Source organism: Globicephala melas, chromosome 9 (genome assembly GCF_963455315.2).
Source record: "Globicephala melas chromosome 9, mGloMel1.2, whole genome shotgun sequence".
NCBI classification, from domain to species: domain Eukaryota; kingdom Metazoa; phylum Chordata; class Mammalia; order Artiodactyla; family Delphinidae; genus Globicephala; species Globicephala melas.
This window is the reverse complement of record NC_083322.1, coordinates 80,299,557-80,322,933: the sequence shown is the minus strand read 5'-3', so window position 1 is coordinate 80,322,933 and position 23,377 is coordinate 80,299,557. Positions and strand designations below refer to the sequence as shown.

The 23,377-nt window shown below is 35.5% G+C and overlaps 1 protein-coding gene across 2 annotated transcripts in view; it reads right to left on the bottom strand.

Moving 5' to 3' along the window:
• Positions 1–23,377, bottom strand: part of CACNA2D1 (calcium voltage-gated channel auxiliary subunit alpha2delta 1) — a 515,558-nt gene that overhangs the window by 380,362 nt on the left and 111,819 nt on the right. For both annotated transcript variants that reach the window (XM_060304737.1, XM_060304738.1), the window contains exon 4: positions 22,106–22,222. In XM_060304737.1, coding sequence (XP_060160720.1) covers positions 22,106–22,222 — 117 coding nt within the window. The remainder of the gene's footprint in view (positions 1–22,105; positions 22,223–23,377) is intronic.

The window sequence follows — 23,377 nt, the reverse complement described above, 5'->3', positions numbered from 1 at the left end:
TAAAGTAGGCACAGATAAATTAATAAGGAGAAATGATGGTAAATGCTCAATTATATTTTTCTGACCTGGTGAACTGGAAAAAAAAATCTCTACTTGTCATATAGACATATTGCTAACATTAAAGAGATGTTACACATAAAATGAAACTTGATCTTACACCAAACTATTCTCGGTAGTTTTTGTTTGTTTGCTTTTGATGTTTTTAGGGGAAAGGTTAAAGTAGAAACTTTTATTTTTTCATTACTGGTCTTTTTTGTTTGTTTTGGGGTTTTTTTTCCAATCACCGTGTTCTCAGAAACAAGAGCAAAGATCATTTAATGTAAAAAGTGAGAACATGCTTGTTTAACATCAAAGTCTCCTCAGTATTACTTCATTCAAACTTTCATCAGTTTTATTATTATTTGAGTAGCAATCAAATAAACATGATTCAAAATCATTTCTACAGCTCTAAAAGATTAGGACTATAGCAAACCAGAAAGTATTAGAGAGATCATGAAGGAAACAAAACTATATTTTAATCATTAAGGAACTTATTCAGAAAATATTGACTGAATATTCACCATACCATATTCACCAATATTCACCAATATTGACTGAATATTCACCACACCATATTCACCATATTCATCAGGTACTACTAGAAGCAGTGCAGATACAAAGACGAATAAAAACTGAAATGGACCCTAATGGACATTACTGCTTAGAGAGACAATTAAAAAAACAAACAAACAAAAACTTAAATAATTACCAATTTGGATCATTGCTCTGAAGGTAATACAGGAGTCTCTAATTCAGAATGACAACTGTGGGTGGGCTGTCTGATTTAAACAATACAGTCAAGCATGGCTATTCTGGCAACTGACCTTACAATGAGATCTAAGGAATGAACAGAAAGCACTGAGCTGAGGAAGGAAACAATACAGAAATACACGTAGGTGGGAATAAAGATAAAGACCCGTGAACTGAAGCAGTGTGAGAGGTCAAGAGGAATGAAGGAGGTCAGAGAGGAAGAAACTAACCAGATGTATAAGAGCTCACAGGCCTTGATAGGAATACAGATTTTATTCTAAATGAATAATATTTTGTAATATTTTATATGCAAGTGGATGGGCATTTGAAAACTCTTGTATGGTTTAACATACAGATCATGTTGACCTCATTAAGCAAAACTGAAAACACTGAATCATTCATAAAATTAGAGTTTCATATAGAATATGGATAAAAAGCCCCAGTGTTTTGCTGTATTTTGCTATCATAAGTATGCAGGAAATACCATTTTTTAGCAGTAATTATTTCTATCTCCTTAAGTATGAACACTATCAACCATGTTTTTCAACTGAGGGCCATTATTAAGTAAAAGTCAACCAAAAGAAGGTTTCTTAAATTAGAACATTTAGCATACTGAGACTACAGCATTCAGAATACTGATAATTTACATCTAATCCATGTATCTGTCGTCTTAATGGAATAAAAACAAAATATAAAATGAACTAAAATATTATAAATATTATAGTATAAGTATTGTATAATATAGTTCCTAAAATTAAAATATTTTATTCCCATAAGCTCATCCTTCAAAAGAGAGTTTAAATAATTCAATATAGTGATAAGGAAGTAGGATCTGGATGACTGGTATTAGTGATTATAAAAAGTCAATGGCAACATCCAAATATAAATTTTATAAAAGAAAAATGATTTGATAAATAACATCCAAATTTAATCACCGCAATTTAATTTACGTAATACAATTTCATTATAATTGCATAAAAGTTGCAATGGTAGGAAGGTGAATGGCTAAAGGAAGTTTTGTTAACCTAATAGACTGACCTTATGTGATTATGTGGCAGAAACTTTCAGAGCTCAACTTAAGGAAGTGTAATAAAAAGCCCTGAAATGTGTACGGCCTCAGCTCTATGATATCTAGTTCTTACAATTTACTTAAGGGAATAATTCAGAATTTGGGAAATGTCTACCTACAAGGACATGCATGCCAACATTATTTATGTATAGACAAAATATAAGTCAAACCTAATTGTCCACCAAAGGGGGATTAAGTAAATGGCATTATGTTCAAGATCGTTTAGAGAGTGATAAAAGCCATGTTATAAAGACATAGTCAATAATAAGAGAAAATGTAGGAGGTGTGATACGTTAGGGAAAAGATACAATATAACTTTTAACAAATCCGTTGTTATCAGTTTCAAATGATCTTGACTCTACTACTAATTAATCTTGTGATTTTGGAAAATATATTTATCTGAGTTTCAGATAACTCCTCTCTAAAATTATAATTGTGAAAATTAACTGAGATAATGCATTTGAAATATTTTGCAAGAGGCTGGTGCATGCATGTATAAGCATACAAAATATGTCAGCATCGTTTTTTAAGTAAATATTTTTAAAGTACATATTTGTATTTTACTTTCAACTTTTAAAGTAAATATGTGTATAGAAATAATCAAAAAATATACACCAAAAATGTAAATCATAGTTGTATCTGGATAATAGGATCTAATATATTTCTCATTCTCATATATCTTATGTTGAACATGTATATTTTGTGACAAAAAATGTTACTTTAATAAGTACCAAATAAAAAATAAAACTATATTACATATTATGTCAATGATTTCTACCAATAGTTTAAATATATTTTTAAGGCAAAACAGTAAACATTCTTTTTGACTATTTTTATTTATATCCAATGCTGCTTTGAAAAAACACACACTTTCTAAAAGAATCAGATGAATAAATAATGCTTAAGTCATTACATTTTCGATCTTAATGTTTGGTTTCTTTTATAACTGAATCCCTAAGGATCAAAGGATGCCAAGGCAGACAGGTAAATATTTTGGTTTACTTGATTTTTTTTTTCTATTTGTTATAGTTTCCATCTTAGCTTAGCTAGAAATTGAAGAAAAAAAGTTATATTTGTCTTCATTAATTTTTTACAGATACTAAAGGAACTGTACTTGTGTTCAAAATGCTAGAAGCATTTGTTCTTCCAGTCAGCTACATGTGCTGGTAATTAAAGAATGTGAGAAAGTCAGAGAATATTGTTTTTGTCCAATTCTTCCAAACACCAGGATAATGAGACTTCTGGCAAAAACTGTATTCTAAGTTATTCCTATAGTCAGCATACCAAATAAATGTAGTGAATATCAACAACAGGTAGGAAGAATTACAAGAAAATGTAACATTGGCAGTCTTAAAGCTCTTGAGAGAAATACGTTGCTTGAACCTTTGCACGTCACCTTTTCCTTTAAAAAATATTAAAACCTTAGTTAATTTACATGGTTCATATTTGGTTAAGCAATAAATATTCACCTATTTTAATTAGTGATTTTAAACAGCAGGCATTCTTTCCCAATTCGAAAAATGTCCAATCACCCTAGCAGCAGTAATAATAACATTTTATATGGCACAGAAATGCATGAGATAAGGTTATCTATCATTATTCCCATGATAACGTGATGATTCAGAGCAAATGCGACTAATGTTAACAATGGCTTCAGCACCCTCTGTTTCATCATTCCACTTCATATTCCACTGTGGGAAGAAAGGACAAATAGCTTTGTTTCTCCTGCTCTAGATTTTTAAGCATGCTACCGTCTTATATAATATAGTCAGTGCTGGAAAAATCAATGAGAAAGGAAACAGAGCTAAAGGAAGTCCACAAACTAATATGAATAAAAAATTTTATCTTCCCACAGGAAATTTTGTCACAGATATTGGAAGTAACAGAAACTGTCAGATTTGGATTTTCCCCATATTTACCTAAACGTAACTTTAAAAGCAATGCTTTCTTACTGTTAATGACATGGTAAGAGTCTTGTGTAATTTACAACTAGATAACATATCCTAAAATATATATTTCTAATTGAAAAGCAAGACAGATTTATGGTTTGCTAACAAGAATCCAAATGTTTACTTTCTGAACATTTTTCACATGATTGGAGTAAGACTAATAAACGTGTACCATTTTGCCATTTAATGAATAGAATTTCACTTGGTGGGGGAGATTCTGATAGCATAATGACCTGAATATAGCTACCTTTTCCTCTGCTGCCATCTCCTTGCTTCTCCCGAATCAATCAATCAAGCCATTTGCCTCTGCTGAGTCAATCACCTACTAGAACCTCTGGGCAACTCATCTATTAAGATCTGCATTTAAAGTGCTAGGGCTGCCATAACAAAGCCACAGACTGGGTGGCTTAAAAAACAGATTTGCTCACAATTCTGGATGCTAGAAGTTCAAGTTCATGTTGTCAGGAGGGCTGGTTTCTTCTGAGGCCTTTCTCCTTGGCTTGTAGATGGCCATCTTTTCCCTGTGTCTTCACGTGGTCTTCCCTCTGTACTTGTCTATGTCCTAACCTCTTCTTATAAAGACACCACTCACATTAGATAAGGGCTCACCCTAATGACCTCATTTTAACTTAATTACCTTTTTAAAGAACCTATCTCCAAGTATAGTCACATTCTGAGGAAGAGGGCAGGGTTAAGTCTCCAACATATGAATTTGGAGGCGGGGGGACGGCGGAGACACAATTCAGCCCATAGCAAGATCCAAGAGGAAAAAATTTTCCAGGTCTTCCTTCCCCAATGGGACAAAACATTTACTGGAATCTGTATGGAAACCCAGTATGAGAACTCAAAAGTGGAAAATCCAGGAAGAGTTAGCATCTAGTATCTATGGTGCCCATTCCCAACCCCAAGGTGAAGGCAGTCCCCTGTAAGGCTCTTTGACCTCAAAAAAGGCAAGACGGATGATTTCAGCAACCTGTTCTCTGTGTGCATTGGGGAAGTGGGAAAGGGCTAATGATGGGGCACTTTGGGGAAACAGGGGTGAATACGATATGACTGGGTTTTTTTAACTGATCTAGCAACTTTTCTGTATGTTTGAAATTATTTTTAAATTATTTTTTAATTAAACCAATCTAAACAAAATTCCAGAAGGAACTACATAAGTAGGATGAGTTTCTCTTGCTCTACAGGCTCAGAATGTGCAGGGAGACCCCAGGTCAGAGGACCCAAACATGGACCCAAAGAATCCTTTGCCTTTCAACCCTTGTGGGATTCCTGCATTAAGTGTAGTTCAATAACCAGACTATAGCCCCATGACAGACAGAAAAATTTTAAGTCCAGAGAAAAGACTAAGGAGAGTGATCAGAAGATCCTTTTTTAAAAAGAACATATAAAGGAGACAGATAAACTCATGAACAACAACAACAGAAAAAGAAATGAATCCGGGGGGGAAATAAAATAAAATCATGAGTTTCTATGAACAAAAACTTAAGGAGATGAATTAAAGGAGAGGGTTTTCATTGTGGATGTCTGAATTATCAGCCTGAAAGTTCAAATATATATTTTACTTGACAAATAATAATACTGCTTATGTTTTAAAATCCAGTTTATAAGTTTTAAAAAGAACCATTAAGAATTACTAAAGGAAGCAGATAATGAATAGGGTAGTTTTGATTATTTTATATAGTAACAACTTCATTTAACCATTTAAAGTAACTACTTTAAGCATATTTAACACACTGTTCTCATCATTGATAGGGCAAAACTGTTCTTCAGGTATACGTATACAATGGAATATTACTCAGCCATTAAAAAGAATGAAATAATGCCATTTGCAGCAACATGGATGGACCTAGAGATTATCATACTTGGTGAAGTAAGTCAGAAAGAGAAAGACAAATACCATATGATATCACTTATAGGTGGAATCTAAAATAGGACACAAATGAACCTACTACAAAAGAAAAACAGATTCACAGATACAGAGAACAGACTTGTGGTTACCAAGAGAGAGGGGAGTGGGGAAGGGAAGGATTGGGAGTTTGGGATTAGCAAATACAAACTATTATATATAGGATGGATGAACAACAAGGTCCTACTGTAGAGCACAGGGAACTATATTCAAAATCCTGTGATAAACCATAATGGAAAAGAATATGAAAAAGAAAATATATATGTTTGAGTCACTTTGCTGTAGCAGAAATTAACACTACATTGTAAATCAACTATACTTCACTAAAATTTTTTTTAAAAAACTGTCCTTCAACCTGTGTCTCTCAGTGAGTACTGCTTTTTCTATTTGGGTATATATTCTTGATAACTCAATTATTTCCTTTCACTTCTAATTGCCTTTATAAACATTAATCTTTCTTCTCTGATTAAAACTGAAAAAAAATACTAGCAAAACTCCTCAGCCTTGCTGGTTCTAACTCCAATTCTTCTTTTTTTTCCCCCACTCCCAACTTCTCATAAAGAGAAAAAAGACAGTTCCTTACAAGAAAACATGCCCATAAGTTATGCTGGATAACTTACTGAGAACCTCTTTGATAATGAGAACTAAATATAATGGAATGATTTCCTATGACCAGAAAAGAAAACTAAAGCAATTGAGTCAGGATCTAATACACAAAATCAAAATATCTAATTCAGCAATACTTGAACAGGTAATACCACAAAGGGAATCAGAAGAGGATATACCAATGTCATCAAGGGCACATTAGGCAGACCCTGGTCTTTCATTGGTCAATGTCAGTTGAATATTATCCAATTTTTAAACATTAGCTGTACCATACATACGATTCATATGATTGGCGTTTATATAAGCTCCCAAGAGCCTTTTAGAGTGCACGCTTTCTTAAAATGCATACATTATTTTCCTTTGTAAACACTGTCAGTAAATGGAGAGATGGGAAATTACTATTGTCACACAAACACAACAAAAATGTATTCCGCCAGCCCGACTACTTACGTGGCTATAAAACACTGGCAGATCGCAGGGCTAATTCCTCCCGTGTGTGCGGCTGAGAGGAAAAGTATGGCCTGCCTTGACAGAAACTGCCTTTATGTCTTTAAACTGTCCTCCTTCCAGTATTTATTCAGTGTGCCTTCCACACAGCTGAGAAATGCTGTTTCAAATCAACGAGCACCTCTGAATCCCTTCAGGGAGAGCAGCTGAGGACCTTTGAGGTGACTCAGACGTGGTGACTTTTCTCAAGACGGGCATTAGGTGCCACTTGCTGCTTCTCAACATGCTGATTTAGCTTCCAACAGCAATGGGGCAATTGGTGTGAAATGTGAGCTAAGGACCAGACACTACCATTTAGTGAAGGGAAATTTGATGACGGAATGGCAGCAACAGTAAGCAGCCCTGATTTTCCTGGCCAGATGACTGGCAGACATTTGGCATCACTGAAATTAAAGAAAGAGCTACCCTCCTCCAAATTCCCGAAAGATAACATCACTTTCAAATTATAAAGCTCCAGTAAATAATTATGTGGGGGTAAAGGAATGACAGTGAATACACTGAATACCTATAAATTTGAGGAAGAATGAAAAGTCTAGGAGTTTACATAGGTTCTTTGTATTTTGCTACATGAACTCAGCTGGCCTCCATGTTTTACCTTCCCTATTCCCAGGATGCCTCTTCTCCCTCCTCTAATGGAGTGTTTTTGTACTTTAACTATATACCATGCCCTGAATTTCTTACAACATAAGAAAGACAGACTGCAACATGCAGCACCTCATTTGGATGTGTCTGGAGTCCTGGAGTCCTGTTCTCCTACAAATAACCCTTGAGAGCACATTTGGAGGATCTATCAGGAGAGGGCAGCTACTCCTGAAACCTTGACTGAAGAAAGGTCCGCCTCTTTCAGGGAAGGTCATCCTCTTCTACCCAGTGCACAGCTTCAGGGGTGACACACTTGGAGCCATGAGGGAGACGGGGACACCACCCAGCCCACGAGATCAGCGGAACCAACCCTGGTGATCACTGGGGTGACAGCTGTCCACAGCCAGATGAACCTCACATCCAGTTTCTCACTATTTATAATTGAAAGTTGGTTAATTTAAGAATACCTTAGGTTCAGAAATGCAAATAATCTACTTAGCTCAGCATCTTTGCCTTTAACCTATGTTTAGGAGCTAGTAAAATTTACTCCTTGAAATACCAAGAGAGGAGCACAGCATCAAAGAAAAGTTGTTGATTTCATCGGTTACAGTAAGACAGTGAATATCTACATGGTATTTAAGCGCACGTTTAGAAATAAGAACCTTTCTAATTAATTTTGATCTTTAGGCTACGACTGTACATGTTGTACTATCTAGACCAGCATTTCCCTAAAACGCTCCCAAACTGCATTCACTTATTGGTGTAAAAGCCCCAGAACACTGTGTGGCTTGTCGATACTCTAAAATTGTTGGTTTTCAGATATAATCCCAAGTCATTACACTGAGCTTAATAACACTTTTGGATCTTATGATCTCTGTCTTCATCAGCAGACAACCACACATTGCTATGTAAATACTTAAGGCATGAAGAATAACAGTAAGTCTAGAGAATAGTAAGGCTAGATCCTCTCTCCTTTGTTCCTTCCATTCCTCCCTTCTTTTTCAGCCCTTCTCTCCTTTCACATACACTGTAATTAAAATGAAAATAAGCTATCATTACCACTTCTTTTGTACAGCACATCTTATATAAAATAAAACACAATAACATATAACACTATTTTGGAAACAAAAATATCAACCTAGAACTACATGACCTTGGATAATACACTTAAAACTTTCTAATTCTATACTTCCCCACCTTATCACCCTATATGATAATAACAAGAAGATATGGGTCAGAGGAGGAAAAGTAGGAGAAAGAGAGAAGTTATTAAATGGAATTATACATGTAAAATACTCAGCAGAGTGCCGGCCACATACATAATAAGTGCAGAAACACTATTATAAAACTTGGAAATGGGCTTCCCTGGTGGCGCAGTGGTTGAGAGTCCGCCTGCCCATGCAGGGGACACGGGTTCGTGTCCCGGTCCTGGAAGATCCCACATGCCGCAGAGCGGCTGGGCCCGTGAGCCACGGCCGCTGGGCCTGCATGTCTGGAGCCTGTGCTCCGCAACGGGAGAGGCCACAGTGGTGAGAGGCCCACGTACCACCAAAAAAAAAAAAAATGCATCTGGGTTCAAATCCTTGGGGAAAATATCTCTACAAAATAGTAATAATATCAGTGGAAGTATATTGTGAGAATTAAATAAATAAATGCAAATAAAGTCCTTAGCACAGTGCCTAGTATAGCGTAAGCACTTAATAAATTGTTACTACTATTATCCTTCTATATTAAGGTGGCACATAATGCTATTTTCAAAAGCAATTTAACATTTAAACCAGAGATGTCATCACTCTCTACTGAGGAAACGTGAGAATCAATTTCATTTCAAAAGATATAATTAGTAAGTCAAAATATACTTATTAATAAAGGCATCATAAATTATACACTTGATTAATCTATTTTGATCTCTCAAGTTTAAAAATGCCTATTTAAGAGGGGAGAGTTGATGTATACAAAGTTATTTAATGAAAATGAACATTTCTGCAAGAGTCACACTCATTACTATGAACTAACTGCAAGCAGAAATGACTACTGAACATCCACATTTTAAAAAAATATCCCAAGCACATAAATATTATACTGGATGATTTATTTAATTATTTTCCTTTTTAAGAGGTCATATTATGTTGTTATGCTGGGGGAAAAAAATGGCACAGTGATATATAGGGCAATAAATTCTCTGTAAACCCTCTTGGAGAAAATGAGTCATTATTATTTACTATTGGACTTTTAAGTCGGCCAACCTAGAATTCCTCATAAAAGACAGTGTAAATAATCAGAGGTGATTGGTTTCTCAGGCAACAATAGACCAACATTTCTAGGAGTAGCTGTAATTGAGAACTAATGAGTCCTGGGACTAAATGAATAAATTATCCAGAGGCAGTCTCTTGTAACTAATGCCTTGGCTGTCAAGACATAACATGGTTTTTACTCTTAACTGGGCCTTGACGGTGTCAGTTGCCACAGAATACAAGGTCTGTAGGCAGCAGGATCACGCATCCACAGTGTAGCATGTTGGCATGCCGCCTGTGCCTGAGATAATGCATGCAAGATAGAGCATATGAGCTGGTATGTGTGATCAGCAACTGCAACTCCTAGGCTGAATTTTTTTTAAATGAATCTGGAAGACAGATGTTTGCCCCAGCCAGCCTGTTAATTTTGAACTGATTATGTTGCCAACAACAAAGGCACTAATCTGTAGAGAACAGTATGAGTTTTTGACATTATTATAATAATTAAAAATATATCTATCATTTAAAATTAAATGGCATGGTTCTGTCCTGCGGACCCATATTTAACTTACTATACTGGGCCAAATGCAACCTGGTCACTCCTACCTAAGTCTATCAGAAGCCCTGCTATTTAAAAACAAATAAAGAAAAAGGTGAGAAGAAATTAGTGGAAAGATTAAAGATTTCTATTTCCTTAAAAGAAAAATATAAATAATGCCCCATATGCCTTTTGACCATTCCATTTTACATGACTTCATTCTGATAAATAATCAAAAGTTTTCCCATAAATAAAAGTGTGCTATAAATAATATTAATACTGTCTGTATTTAAAAATATAGAAATAAACTAAATATCTGTCAATAGGAGACTGGTTAAATAAACAATATATTCATATATACAAAGCCATTAGAAAGAATTATATATTCATACCCAGTGACATAAAAATCTCCTTGAAATATTGATAAGTAACACACACACACACACACACACACACACACACACACACACACACGAGTCCTAAAGGGTAGTCACCACACTATAAAAGGTAGTTTTTTTCTGGATGGTGAACTTTTAGGGAATTTTTTGTTTTCATTTTATAATACATTTTATATTATTTAAACTATTTACAACAAGGATATACTTGTATATCTAGCAACATAAGTATAAAATATATCAGAATCATCTAACATACAACCCACAGAGAATAAAGCAGTTCTCGCTGCAGTTGGATCACATGCCAATAAAAATGGCTGACTTGCAGTTATACTGTGCTTTATCAGAGCACTCCTTTATAAAAGTACCACCTTTGATTCCAGCCTCTATGTCTTAAGAAAGTTGAAGAATAAATATTGGATAATTTCCAGAATACAGAAATGAAAAAGGAACAGAAAATATTTCTATGTAGGAAAGTTAAAGAAATTAGTGTTCATTAGGTTACGGAGCTACAGCATACTGTCAGAAAGCACAGGCTTTAGAAGAGTCAGGGATACCTGGGTTGAAAATCTCTTCTACCTGATACTCTGAGATGGCTCAACCTTATTGGGTAACACCTCTGATTTTTAGAAACAACCTACAACACACCTAGCTCATAAAACTGTCCTGAAGATTAAATGTGAGAATGTGTGTAAAGCATTTAACACGATGTCTGGCAATAATGATTGCTTAGCAACTGAGAGTCATCATTATGTATCTGCCAAGAACACTCAGCTATGATGAGTTGCTGATGGCTCCTACCACCTCCAACTCCACCCCCTCCAAAACACACATATGCAATGAGATATTCTTGTAAGGATAATGCCAATTAAATTTCAACATATATAGGGAACAGAAAATAAAATAAGTTTAACTAGACAAGGACATGGATGTTAGACATAATTTCTTGAATACTAAGCTAAGCAACAATAATGGGGTATTACAATTGTGGAAGCTTCATCACCAAAATATTTGAGAAAAGAACAGCTAACTCCTTAACCTGGTGGTTTAGACATTCACCTGCCTGAGAAAAGAGGATCAGAAAAATGAATTCCCAAATTCCTTCAAGATTCATGATTCTATGATACTTTAATTAAATTAACAGGGTATTCCATCATTCTCCTGGTAAACTGTGTCAGGGGATTTTAAGCAAAGCACAGACAGCTCATCTTTGCAAATGTAGTTCTTGATTTTATAAGGTCTAAAAAAATTTTCTTTTTTTTTAATTATGGAGAATAGACCCAAAAGAACTCCTGTATATACCAAAAAAAAAAACAAAGCTGGATGGCACTGGGTATCTCACAAAGGACTTCTGCCTGCATGTTCTCCATTAAAGTTAGAAAATGAATTCAGAGGAAGGTTGAGAGTTTATATATTTCTGAGGACAATAAGGAGTTAGTGAGGAAAGGGGAAAACTAAACATCAAAAGGTTAAAAGAAATAAAGTTAATAACATTTAAAAATCAGACCACCATTTGAAGTTGAACTCTCTCAACAGCTAAAACAGTGTTTACCTTTATCAAACACTACTTGATTAGACTGTCTCCAAATATACGGCATGTTATGAAGGGTTTATCTAAAGACTCCTTATGTGAATCAAAGATGGTGGCATTGGATTAACACTGTTTCTCTATATTTATTTTTTATTTATTTATTTTTTTTTTGCAGTACGCGGGCCTCTCACTGTTGTGGCCTCTCCCGTTGCAGAGCACAGGCTCCGGACGCGCAGGCTCAGTGGCCATGGCTCACGGGCCCAGCCGCTCCGCGGCATGTGGGATCTTCCCGGACCAGGGCACGAACCCGTGTCCCCTGCATCGGCAGGCGGACTCTCAACCACTGCGCCACCAGGGAAGCCCTCTATATTTATTTTTATGTAAACATCATTCACTACACATTCAGATCAGAGCATGTCTATTGCTCTGCTGGGCCAAGTCTGCAATTTTATAAAACAGAAGTGAAATGAAATACGAACTTTTTTTTTTGGCCTCATTTTGGGATTAACAGTCATCACAGGTTTCGTAGATTCCCAAGTCCCCAGGTAGAGTTCAATGACTATCACTGTACAAACAGCACTGTACACGTGGTTAAGAATCCCAAGTCCAGTTCCAGTTCTGCCACTAATCACCTGGGTGTGACCGCTGGCCAGCTTCATGGGTGTGGGGCCCCTGCAGTCACACAGGACCCTTCACCCAGAGGGATGTCACAACTGGTCTAAAGCTCTGCTGCTGCCATCTTGAAATTCTGAATAACTTTTCAAGGAGTGCCCCACATTTTCATTTGGTGCAAGGCACCACAGACTATGTAGTCATTACTGCCTATGTGAGCTTTGCAATTCACTTCACCTAACTCTCATTCTCCTCCATGCAATCAGCAACCCAACACTCCCATTCCCGCAATTTTTGCAAATGTTGTGCTATCGGAGCATACATTGTCTTTCTCAAATTGTCAACACAGTAATGCTGTTGTGGATACTTTCAATATTACTTTCAGATCCTAAAGAATTAAGCCAACTCCAGTCTATGAGAATCTGATTTCCAAAAGAGATTTCTTTTAGTAGAGATTATCAATGCTGCCCAGAACCTTTCCCTGTCTCAACACCTTCCATTAGAAAATGAGGCGCACTTTACCATTAATTGTATTCTCTATCTTCAAGGTATATTTGGCAGCTCCTTTTTTTTCAAAAGTGTCTTTGTTCAGTCATTTACTGCAAACACTACTTCATGGAATGGGGGAGAGAGAAAGTACTGTGTAACACAGAGGGATTTACAACAGGAGGTGTTGTTTAAAAACACTTCACTGCTAACCTTTAAATAACATATTAATCAGAACAGAATGTTACAAAAATTAAAGTGCTGAGTGTGGTAGCCCAGTAGCAGCACTGTTACAGGTATATGGATCTTTTTCCTTCTTAGGGTAATTTAAGAGGTCCTAAACACAGCACTCAGTGTTCTCCCCACCCCTTCTCTTTGGCCCCAAATTTTATAATTACTTTAGATTTAAAGCCCATAAAGATGCTACTAAAGTGCGTAACTTGAGAGAGGAAATGTGCTGGTGTATCTGGAGATTTCCACTTAACACACGAGCAAATGGTATCAAAAAATATAGGCATCTCCCATTTAAATGTGCCATCTACTTCAGAAAAATCATATGTTCTGAGTGAAAACTATGATATCGTTTATTATGGTATTTATTTTGTTAAATGGAAAAAATACATCATGTTTGTATCCATCCACACCCCCACATATATATATGGGTTTGAATTCTTTACTATGGAAATTTCTTGAGCTTTCAGTTTTTCATCTGTAAAATGAGAACACATACCTATTCTGCAGAATAAACATTGTGTTAGAAATATATAGAAAGAACCTAGCAAACTGCTTGGACATTCAGTAAATGCTAACTATTCCTTTGTTCCTTACTATTAACAATCCAAAGACTTCCATTCTTCTCCATCTAAATAACCCACTCATTCATTCATACCTCAACCTTGTTATCACCTAGAACTCTTGATTTAATTTCTATCATTTATCATAATTTCTTGCTTCTCCATTGTTCCATATAAATGTATACTATATACACATAAAAATGTTTGCTCCTGAACTCGTAATTCCTGACCATTATCAGACGCTACTTATCATGGTTCATGATTTCAAATATTTAAACCACTGCTGACTAATTCTTAAGTATCCCTGATGTTTATAAAATTTACTCTGGTAAGTATTAATCCAAGATGGATTCAACAGTCCTTTCATTTTACTACTGTTCACACCATGCCAAGCCTTGATAGAAAAAGCTGATTTGAATATGCATGCAATCATTACATTGAAGGAATGGGACTCTATATAAAAAGCCAAAGAGGGACTTCCCTAATGATCCTGTGGTTAAGACTTCGCCTTCCAATGCAGGGGGTGTCAGTTCAATCCCTGGCTGGGGAGCTAAGATCCCACATACCTCATGGCCACAAAACCGAAACATTAAACAGAAGCAATATTGTAACAAATTCAATGAAGACTTTAAAAATGGTCCACATCAAAAAAAAAAATCTTTAAAAATAAAAAAACAAAGTAAGCAACATTTTCCTTTCTCTCCTCTGCTGCTTCAAAATGAATTTTCTCTAGACTTCCTTCCTTAAAACTCCCATTAAACCTTGAAAAGATATTGACACAGACACCGGCTGGCTGGATCCACATTTTAATTAAGAATACTACAATTCAGTACAGAGAGGTGATGGCCCAGCTACAAACTCCATCTCTTATACCCCCTTGCAGCCAAGGGTTACCCAGTGAGATAAACATAGAAATAACAGAACGGGATTTCTGGAAATCTCCTGAGCTACCTACAGCCAGGTTTCTTGTTTTCAGAGAAAATAAACCGGCAATCTGTTTTAATCACTCTTTACTTGGCTGGTATTAATCATATTTGAACACAACTTCAAGACTACAGGTCCCATAACTTTTCCATTCACCTTTGTATATACAATTTTTATACCTAAAAACAGTCTCAGTTAATCAAATATTGAATTTCTTCAACATGGATAAGTTTATATCCTCAGAGAGCTTTTGGGCTAATGATACACACACACACGCACACACACAATTTTCAGATAGCTTGTTCAACCTCACTTCTAGAACAGGAGGGTATTTTATATCTTCTGTTTTTTCTCAATGTTAAGAAGGCTCTTGATTTATTTATCAGTCATTTCAGTTATCCAAAGTACACTCTTCACTTTTTCTTACTTTGCTCTCCAAATCACTCCCATGGCGCCTTCACTCTTTGCATAAATATCAACTTGTACTTTACCAAGAGAAAATTGGTCACCTAGTGCAACTCTCAAACTTTCTCTATCTGCAAACTGAATTGTCTCTATTCATATTTAATATCCCTTTTGTCTCAAGTGAAAGATACCACCATCTTTTCAAAGATAAACTGCATGACTCTGATCTTCTCTGTGTCTGTTTTTTTGAGAATCAAACTTCAACATTCAGATTTTTCTTATTTTCAAATTTCACAGATTCCTTCCCTTCTGTCTGTAAGCATACACAAATACAAGACAGTTTTAATTCTTTGCGTCTCTGAAGAATTTCACATTTTTTTTCCTGGATCTCTTCATCACTTCTTTAGACCTAATCTTCAGATTTCTAGAGGTGAAGGCCAGGAGTCTACATTTTTAGCAAATTCTGTAGGCACCTTTGACACACATAAAAGATACAGAACTACTGGAAATAAGGGCTGAAGTAACACGAGAAAACAATTGGATTAAACAATAATCTAGTTTTAGGAAAACAAACCCTACTTTAATAGTTATTTAAAAACATTTGTCATCTCCGTTTCATTAACTAATCCTAAACTAAATATCAAGGTTGAATTAAGAGATGAAGTATATTACAATATTTAAAGCTTCATAATAGATGGGAGCAGTTTGAATTAAAGTTACCAGGACAACCAGAGGGAGACAGGATATACCATAATTGAAAAAGTATCACTAGAAAAAGCTGTTTATGATAACCTTGATCCTGTTTCCTTTGAGCAAAATGTCTAGAGACCTCCATTTATTCAGCAGGTCCCCTTGGCTGGGCTGGTTGGTGAATAATGAGACCATTGGTTTCATTCACCTCCATCGTTCTGGAGGCACCACTGGAGGCTGCACTGTTTTATTGAAAAGCTTTCTCCTATAAACTGTTCATTAACTCTTTTTCAGCCTAGTTCAGGCTACAATAAATGTTAACAACAATGTTAAATCATTTTTTCTTCTTTGCTTCCAAACATTGCTTTGAGATCATTTAAAAATAATTCAACAATATTAGCAGGATAATCATCATACTGAGCCAGTTTCTAACACACAGAAGAAGCAAGTGTCAGAAAAATAGTCATTTACAGATCTAGCTTTGAAATAAAGAGCTGAAATTACCAGTGTTGGCTTAGAGGGAAAAAAAGAAAATAGATTTGGAAACAGAAGTCCTAAAATTGAATTACACCACTACCTCAGATATTATCTATAGTCTTCAGCAAGAACCTTGGTCCCCTCTGAATTTTCCTAAGTTATAAAACAAGAGTAAATACATTTTTTTAATGTGCCTACGTCATAGATTTCTGGAAGAGCCTAATGTATATGAATCATCAGAATCATAACGTTTTTGTACAGTCACAAAACAAAGCCAAATAAACAACTATTTGAGTGCAAACTCTGTTCTGCTAGCAAAGGCATGGTTTTAGTGCAAAGGCAAGTGATTTTTTTTTTTTAATCAATTTCTCTTTCAGCTCTTCCTAAGGCTGGTTTGATGGAGCAGATCAAAGACCATGGCACAAAATGAATGTGAATAAAAAGTCAAAATAAATGCTGAAACTGAAAAAGAAAATATTGGTCAAAGTAGTCTAAACATATAACTAACACAAGGTAAGCATAAAGCAATGAAATAAGTGGTATTTTAGTTTTTAATCAACAGGCTATAAAAGACAGAATTAAAATTTTAATGTCCAAATACATAAAAACTGTGTACATGCATGCACAAAAAAATTATTGCAGATACTGAAGAGTAATCATTCTACTAAAAAAAAAAATCTCTAGTTCATCTTCTTTTTAAAAAAGCTGAATTATTAAACATAAACTGTTAGGTAATTTATTTAGTACATATGTAAGAAAAAACAGTTCTATTTACTTCTCTTTCATAGATTTTATATCTATAATATATTTTCAAAGGTATCTTAGTTTGAGAACCTTGATGCTAAAGAACAGTAACAGTTTTAAGTCTTCACATTCAAATAAAAATGAAATTTTTTTCAATACCGTATATTTTTTGAAAGTGCTTCATTGATATAGGATTCACTGACAAATTCATAGCCTTCCAGAATATTCTATCAGCTGCCACATCCAATTCTTAATCAGTCTGAATGAACAGTAGTTTACAGCATACTACTTAGCCTTTGTTTCTTCTTAGTTATGATTATACACTTCTTTAGACCGAAGGATATATTTGTGTAATAGGTAAGAATGAGAACTTAAAGTTGGACATACCTGAATTTGAATCCTCTTACATTCTTACTACTCAAAATATAGTCTTTGTATCAGGACCATCACCTGGGAGCTTATTAGAAATGCAGTATCTCGACCAGATCTACTGAATAGAAATCTGCATTCTAACAAGAACCACGGGTGAACCAAATGCACATTAAAGTTTGAGAAACACTGGCCTACCTTGCTTGTTAAATACATTTCCTTGGGCAAGTTAAAGGAATCCTCAAAGACCCAGCTTCCTCATTGAAAAATGAGACTAATAATGGTGTCTAGAGCACAGCATTATTGTGAGAAATAATCAGATAATGCTACTTGGTAAACACTCAGTAAGATCTAACTGGCATTAAATTTTATCATCTACCTCAAATTTGTATATTCAAGATATTTTCCAATATATTTATTTATGTAATTACATTGGTACCCCACCCAGATAAATTAAAGCTCCTTTAATCCAGAAGTCTGTCTGAGTATAAGCCTCCAACAAAGTAGAAGTAAATTAATAATGCCATCTTGCATTCATTTACAATACAATGCAGCACCTGTTTTTCAATTAGACTCAAAATATTCCTCTTCCAAATAATGTATTTTATTTTCATAGAATCAAAAAAGTTAAATAAAGAATCTAGTTTGAAAACAAACATGAATCCTTCTCCCTCACATAAAATCTAACTAATTCTACATTTAATTAGTCATTGTGTATTCTGCCATCATGTGCTTAAGATAGTCACTGATCGCACAGGACTCAAATAACGCACCAGATGTCTAGACCTTCAATTCCAAATGATAAAAAGGAAAGTCTCATTAGGCTCCCATTTTAATCCAATTAAGGCAAGATACATCCTACTTCATTCTATGACCTTTTTCAAAGGACTGTGATGTCCAGATTACCTGCTTCCTACATCTGGAGAAAAAATGTAAGCTGATAAAAATCAATACAAATGGAATCATTTTCAGTTGTCATTAGTGAATATTAATCACGTAAGTAGAAAGCACCTAATTTCTATTAGATAAACTTTTAATGAAAACATATTTACATCCATAAATAATGCTTTAAAAGGGTATTCACATATCCATAATTGAAGATAATAATGCTTTGAATCTTCCAGTCATGAAAGTTTACCTTACCATTTATACATTTCTTAAAAATTGTTTCATAGAAGGCCTTAATAGAGTTTTCTCCAAAGAAGACGTACAGATGGCCAGCAGGCACATGAAAAAATGCTCAGTATCACTAATTATTAGAGAAATGCAAATCAAAACTACAGTGAGGTACCATCTCACACCAATCAAAATGGCCACCATTAAAAAGTCTGCAAGTAACAAACGCTGGAGAGGGTGTGGAGAAAAGGGAACCCTCCTACACTGTTGGTGGGAGTATAAGTTGGTGTAGCCACTATGGAAAACAGTATGGAGGTTCATCAGAAAACTCAAAACAGAGTTACCATATGATCCAGCAATCCCACTCCTGGGCATATACCCAGACAAAACTATAATTCAAAAAGATACAGGCACCCCTCTGTTCATAGCAGCACTATTCACAATAGCCAAGACATGGAAACAACCTAAAAGTCCACTGACAGATGAAGAAGACGTGGTACACATATACAATGGAATACTACTCAGCCATAAAAAGGAACAAAATAATGCCAAATGCAGCGACAAAGATGCAACTAAAGATTATCATACTAAGTGAAGTAAAGTCAGAAAGAGAAATACAGATACCATATGATATCACTTACATGTGGAATCTAAAATATGGCATAAATGAACCTATCTACAAAACAGAAACAGACTCACAGACATAGACAACAGACCTATGGTTGCCAAGGGGCAGGAGGGAAGGGAGTTAGTAGAGGCAAACTATTACATTTAGAATGGATAAACAACAAGGACCTACTGTAGAGCACAGGGAACTATACCCAGTTGGCTGGGATAAACCGTAATGGAAAAGAATACTCAAAAAAGGGTATATATGTGTATAACTGAGCCACTCTGCTGTACAGCAGAAATTAGCACAACACTGTAAATCAACTATACATCAATTAAAAAGAAATTAAGTGTTTCAACTTCTGGCAATATGGCATACCAAATATTCCAAAGGCCCCTCCTATTTCAACAAGATCCTGGATACTTTAAGAAACATAAAAATGTATAAGGGCCAAAAAAACACAAGGACAATTTCTGAGTGCCAAGATATATATATATAATACATTAATCTAAAAATCTGAGCTGTAAGTGATAAGTAAACAGGGAATTCAGAGTTATCCTGGAACAAACACCTGTAACAGTGCTGAGATCTGTAGAATAAGAGGAGCTAAACTTCAGCTCCAGCATTACCTCTAACAAAAGATGCATACGAACTTTATGAAGAAATTTTTAAACTTTATTAAATGGTATTAAAGTAGCTAAGTGGAAAGAATATCATGTTTATCAATAGAAAGACAAAATATCATAATGATATCAATTCTTCCAAATTTGGTCTGAGTCAACGCAATACCATTCAAAATCCCAGTAAAGATTTTTTTGCATAATAGCATGCTGAATCTAAAATTTAGGTACAGTATGAAGGTTCAAGAACACTCAAGATCCTTTTGAAGAGGAACATGGTGAGAAGGTGTGTCTACCAGCTTGATAAATGGGATTCACTGGGGGAAGGTAAACTATTTAATAAATGGCCCCAGGAAGACTGATTAGAAAAAAATTTAATTTGTATTGCAACTTATAACTATATACTAAGGTTTCCCTGGTGGCTCAGTGGTTAAGAATCTGCCTGCCAATGCAGAGGACATGGGTTCGAGGCCTGGTCCAGGAAGATCTCACATGCCCTGGAGCAACTAAACCCATGCACCACAACTACTGAGCCTGCGCTCTAGAGCCTGTGAGCCACAACTACTGAGCCCGTGTGCCACAACTACTGAAGCCCACGCACCCTAGAACCCATGCTCCACAACAAGAGAAGCCACCACAATGAGAAGCCCACGCACCACAACAGAGTAGCCCCCACTTGCCGTAACTAGAGAAAGCCGCGCATAGCAAGGAAGAACCAAAGCCGTCAAAAATAAATAAATAAATTTATAAAATTATTTTTAAAAACTATGTACTAATATTAGCTACAGGTGGGTTAAATAAATCTGAAAGAAATGGAACCTTTTAGAATACTTAAAAAATATTTATAACCTCAGGGTAGGGAAGCCTTTCTTAAACAAAACACACCCCAAAATACTAATAATTTTTTTAAAGTTGACTTTGCATCAAAATTGAGAACTTACTTTATCAAAATATACCATAAAGACAATGAAAAGCCAAGTCACAAACTGGAAAAAGATATTTGCATCACATGTAACTTAAATAAATTACCATCAAGAATAGATAACTTACAAATCAATTTAAACAATTAAAATGTGCAAAAGGTATGAAAAGATATGTCACTGATAAGGAAACAAGAATGGTCAGTGAATATAAAACAAGATGTCCACCTCATTAGTAATAAGCAGAGGTACCATTTGGTACCCATTTGGTTACCTATAATTAAGAAGTCTGATATTGCCACTTATCGGCCAGAATATGGACCAGTGCGGACTCAAATACTGCTAGTGGAGGTCTAAATTGATGCAACTATTTGGGAAAATCATTGTCATACTTGTATAAAGGTGATTTTGTGAATACCGTACAGTCAGGTAATTCTACTGTCACGTACTGACCCTACAGAAATTCTTGCACATGTGCACCAGGAGACTTGTTCCAAGAAAATGTAGCCACCCTTTTCATGGTAGCACCTATTTGGAAACAATCCAAATAATAATTTACCAGCAGAGAATAAATGAATAAATTAAGATAGATCCTCAGAAAATAGTATTTTACCATGAATAAAAATGAATAAAACTAAGCACAAACATCTAGATAAATCATGCAAACATAATGTTGACAGAAGAATGCAAGTGGCTGATGACTACATATAGCATAATGTGACTTTAATAAAGCTGATAAACAAGCAAGCTAACACATGTTTAGCCAAACATTTACGTGAGGTACAGCTACTTTTAGAGAGCCAAGAAATGAGTAATGAAATGTCTAGCGTATTGGCTACCCCTGGCAGGGAGGCAGGGTGAGGAGACAGGAAAGTACTACAAAGGCAGCTTTAAGGATGCTGGCCATATTCATGGGTTTTACATTGTATGATCTATTTAAACATGACTATTATGCATCATAACCTACATATGTATAAAAAGATGTATGTACCAATTAAATTACGGTTTCTCTGTATTTAAATCACCTTATATAAGAAAATAAACTAATAATTAGATATAAGCTAACTCATTATTTGGTGTTCACAGTTCATCTTTTATGAACATATCACTGAACACAGTTTCTCAGGAAAGGAAAGCATACTAAAGAAAACCTCCAAATAAAACATGAAAGATAAATAATAAATGAGTAATGGAAAATAATAAAATGAGCAGATACAATTTAAACTCACCACCAGGGCTTTGGATCTGTTGCTCAGAAGTTTCTCAATATCCCTGGCTGCAATTTCCACCAGCTGGCGTGCGTTATTTGGTTCCACGGTATACAAATCTTGGTATTTCTCATAAATCTGTATGAAGGGAAAATAAAATTAATAAGAACAATAATTGCTTATTTGGCTCCTAAATGCTCATTAGAATATATTTAAAACCATAAACAACTGATTTGAAAGGCAACCCCTTTCCTTTCTTCATCTTGATCTTTTCTGAGTTTAGGTGTGTCCGAAATATATATATAAATATCAATTTGCTGTAAGACCACAACCTCACCAAAATAGTGTGTCATGTTAACAGGTTGTAAAACATCTTGTACCACAGTGGTTTGTGTATGCAATTTTGTGACCTGAAGTTGTACCCCCAACCTCAAAACCTGGTATTAACTGCCTTCAGCACTTTAAAGAAAGAGGGAGGCCATTCTAGAAAACAGAAGAATTAAGCACAGGAGGTCAAACCTGGAGGATGTGTGCAGTGAACAAAGGTTGGGGGAAGGGGAATGCGACTGTGATGAGGGAGACTTGCACTTTTTCCCTCGCTGCAATCACTGAGGCTAAAAACTATGCTGCTAAGCTTTATGACCAGAAAGAGAGACACGGAGAATGAAACCCCTCCCCTGCTCAGGTTCATCCTGGTGACCCAGGGAGCTTCATTTCACAGAGAAGAGGAAGGTCACTGAGCTCTACATTAAAGTTTGGTTAAAGCTGTAATAGTATAAACATTTTTATTATGAAATTGAAATTTTTTTTAATTCACCAAATAAAACTATACTGAAAGTAAGCTAGACAGCAATAGGAAAACAACTACTTTTCTGGCTCACATCAGTGTTTATGGAAGGAATTCCCCAGAGTGGCAATAAGATGCACCTGGTTTACCGAGCTTGTACTCTCCTAGCAAGAGAGGAAGTATTAAAGAAAGGAGAGAGAAAAAAAAAAAACAGTGACTGTGTTTGTGACTGGAGGGCTGAGCTGAGAAGGAAATCCCTTATGCATCCAACAGATGGGCTGCACATGCATGACTAAACCATCTTTGAAAGCCAGGGACTGGCAGGTTTCTACAGTCTCATGAGAAGTGAAACCAGGCACAACTAGGAACCAGTTCAACCCTGCTTTTTACTGGCATAACGCCAGCATTCTGTGTTACTACCAACAGGTTCTACAGCCTGTTCCCAGCTGAGCATGGATGCTGCTGGTGAACACTGGCTTCAAAAGTTCACAAAGGGCTTCCATGGT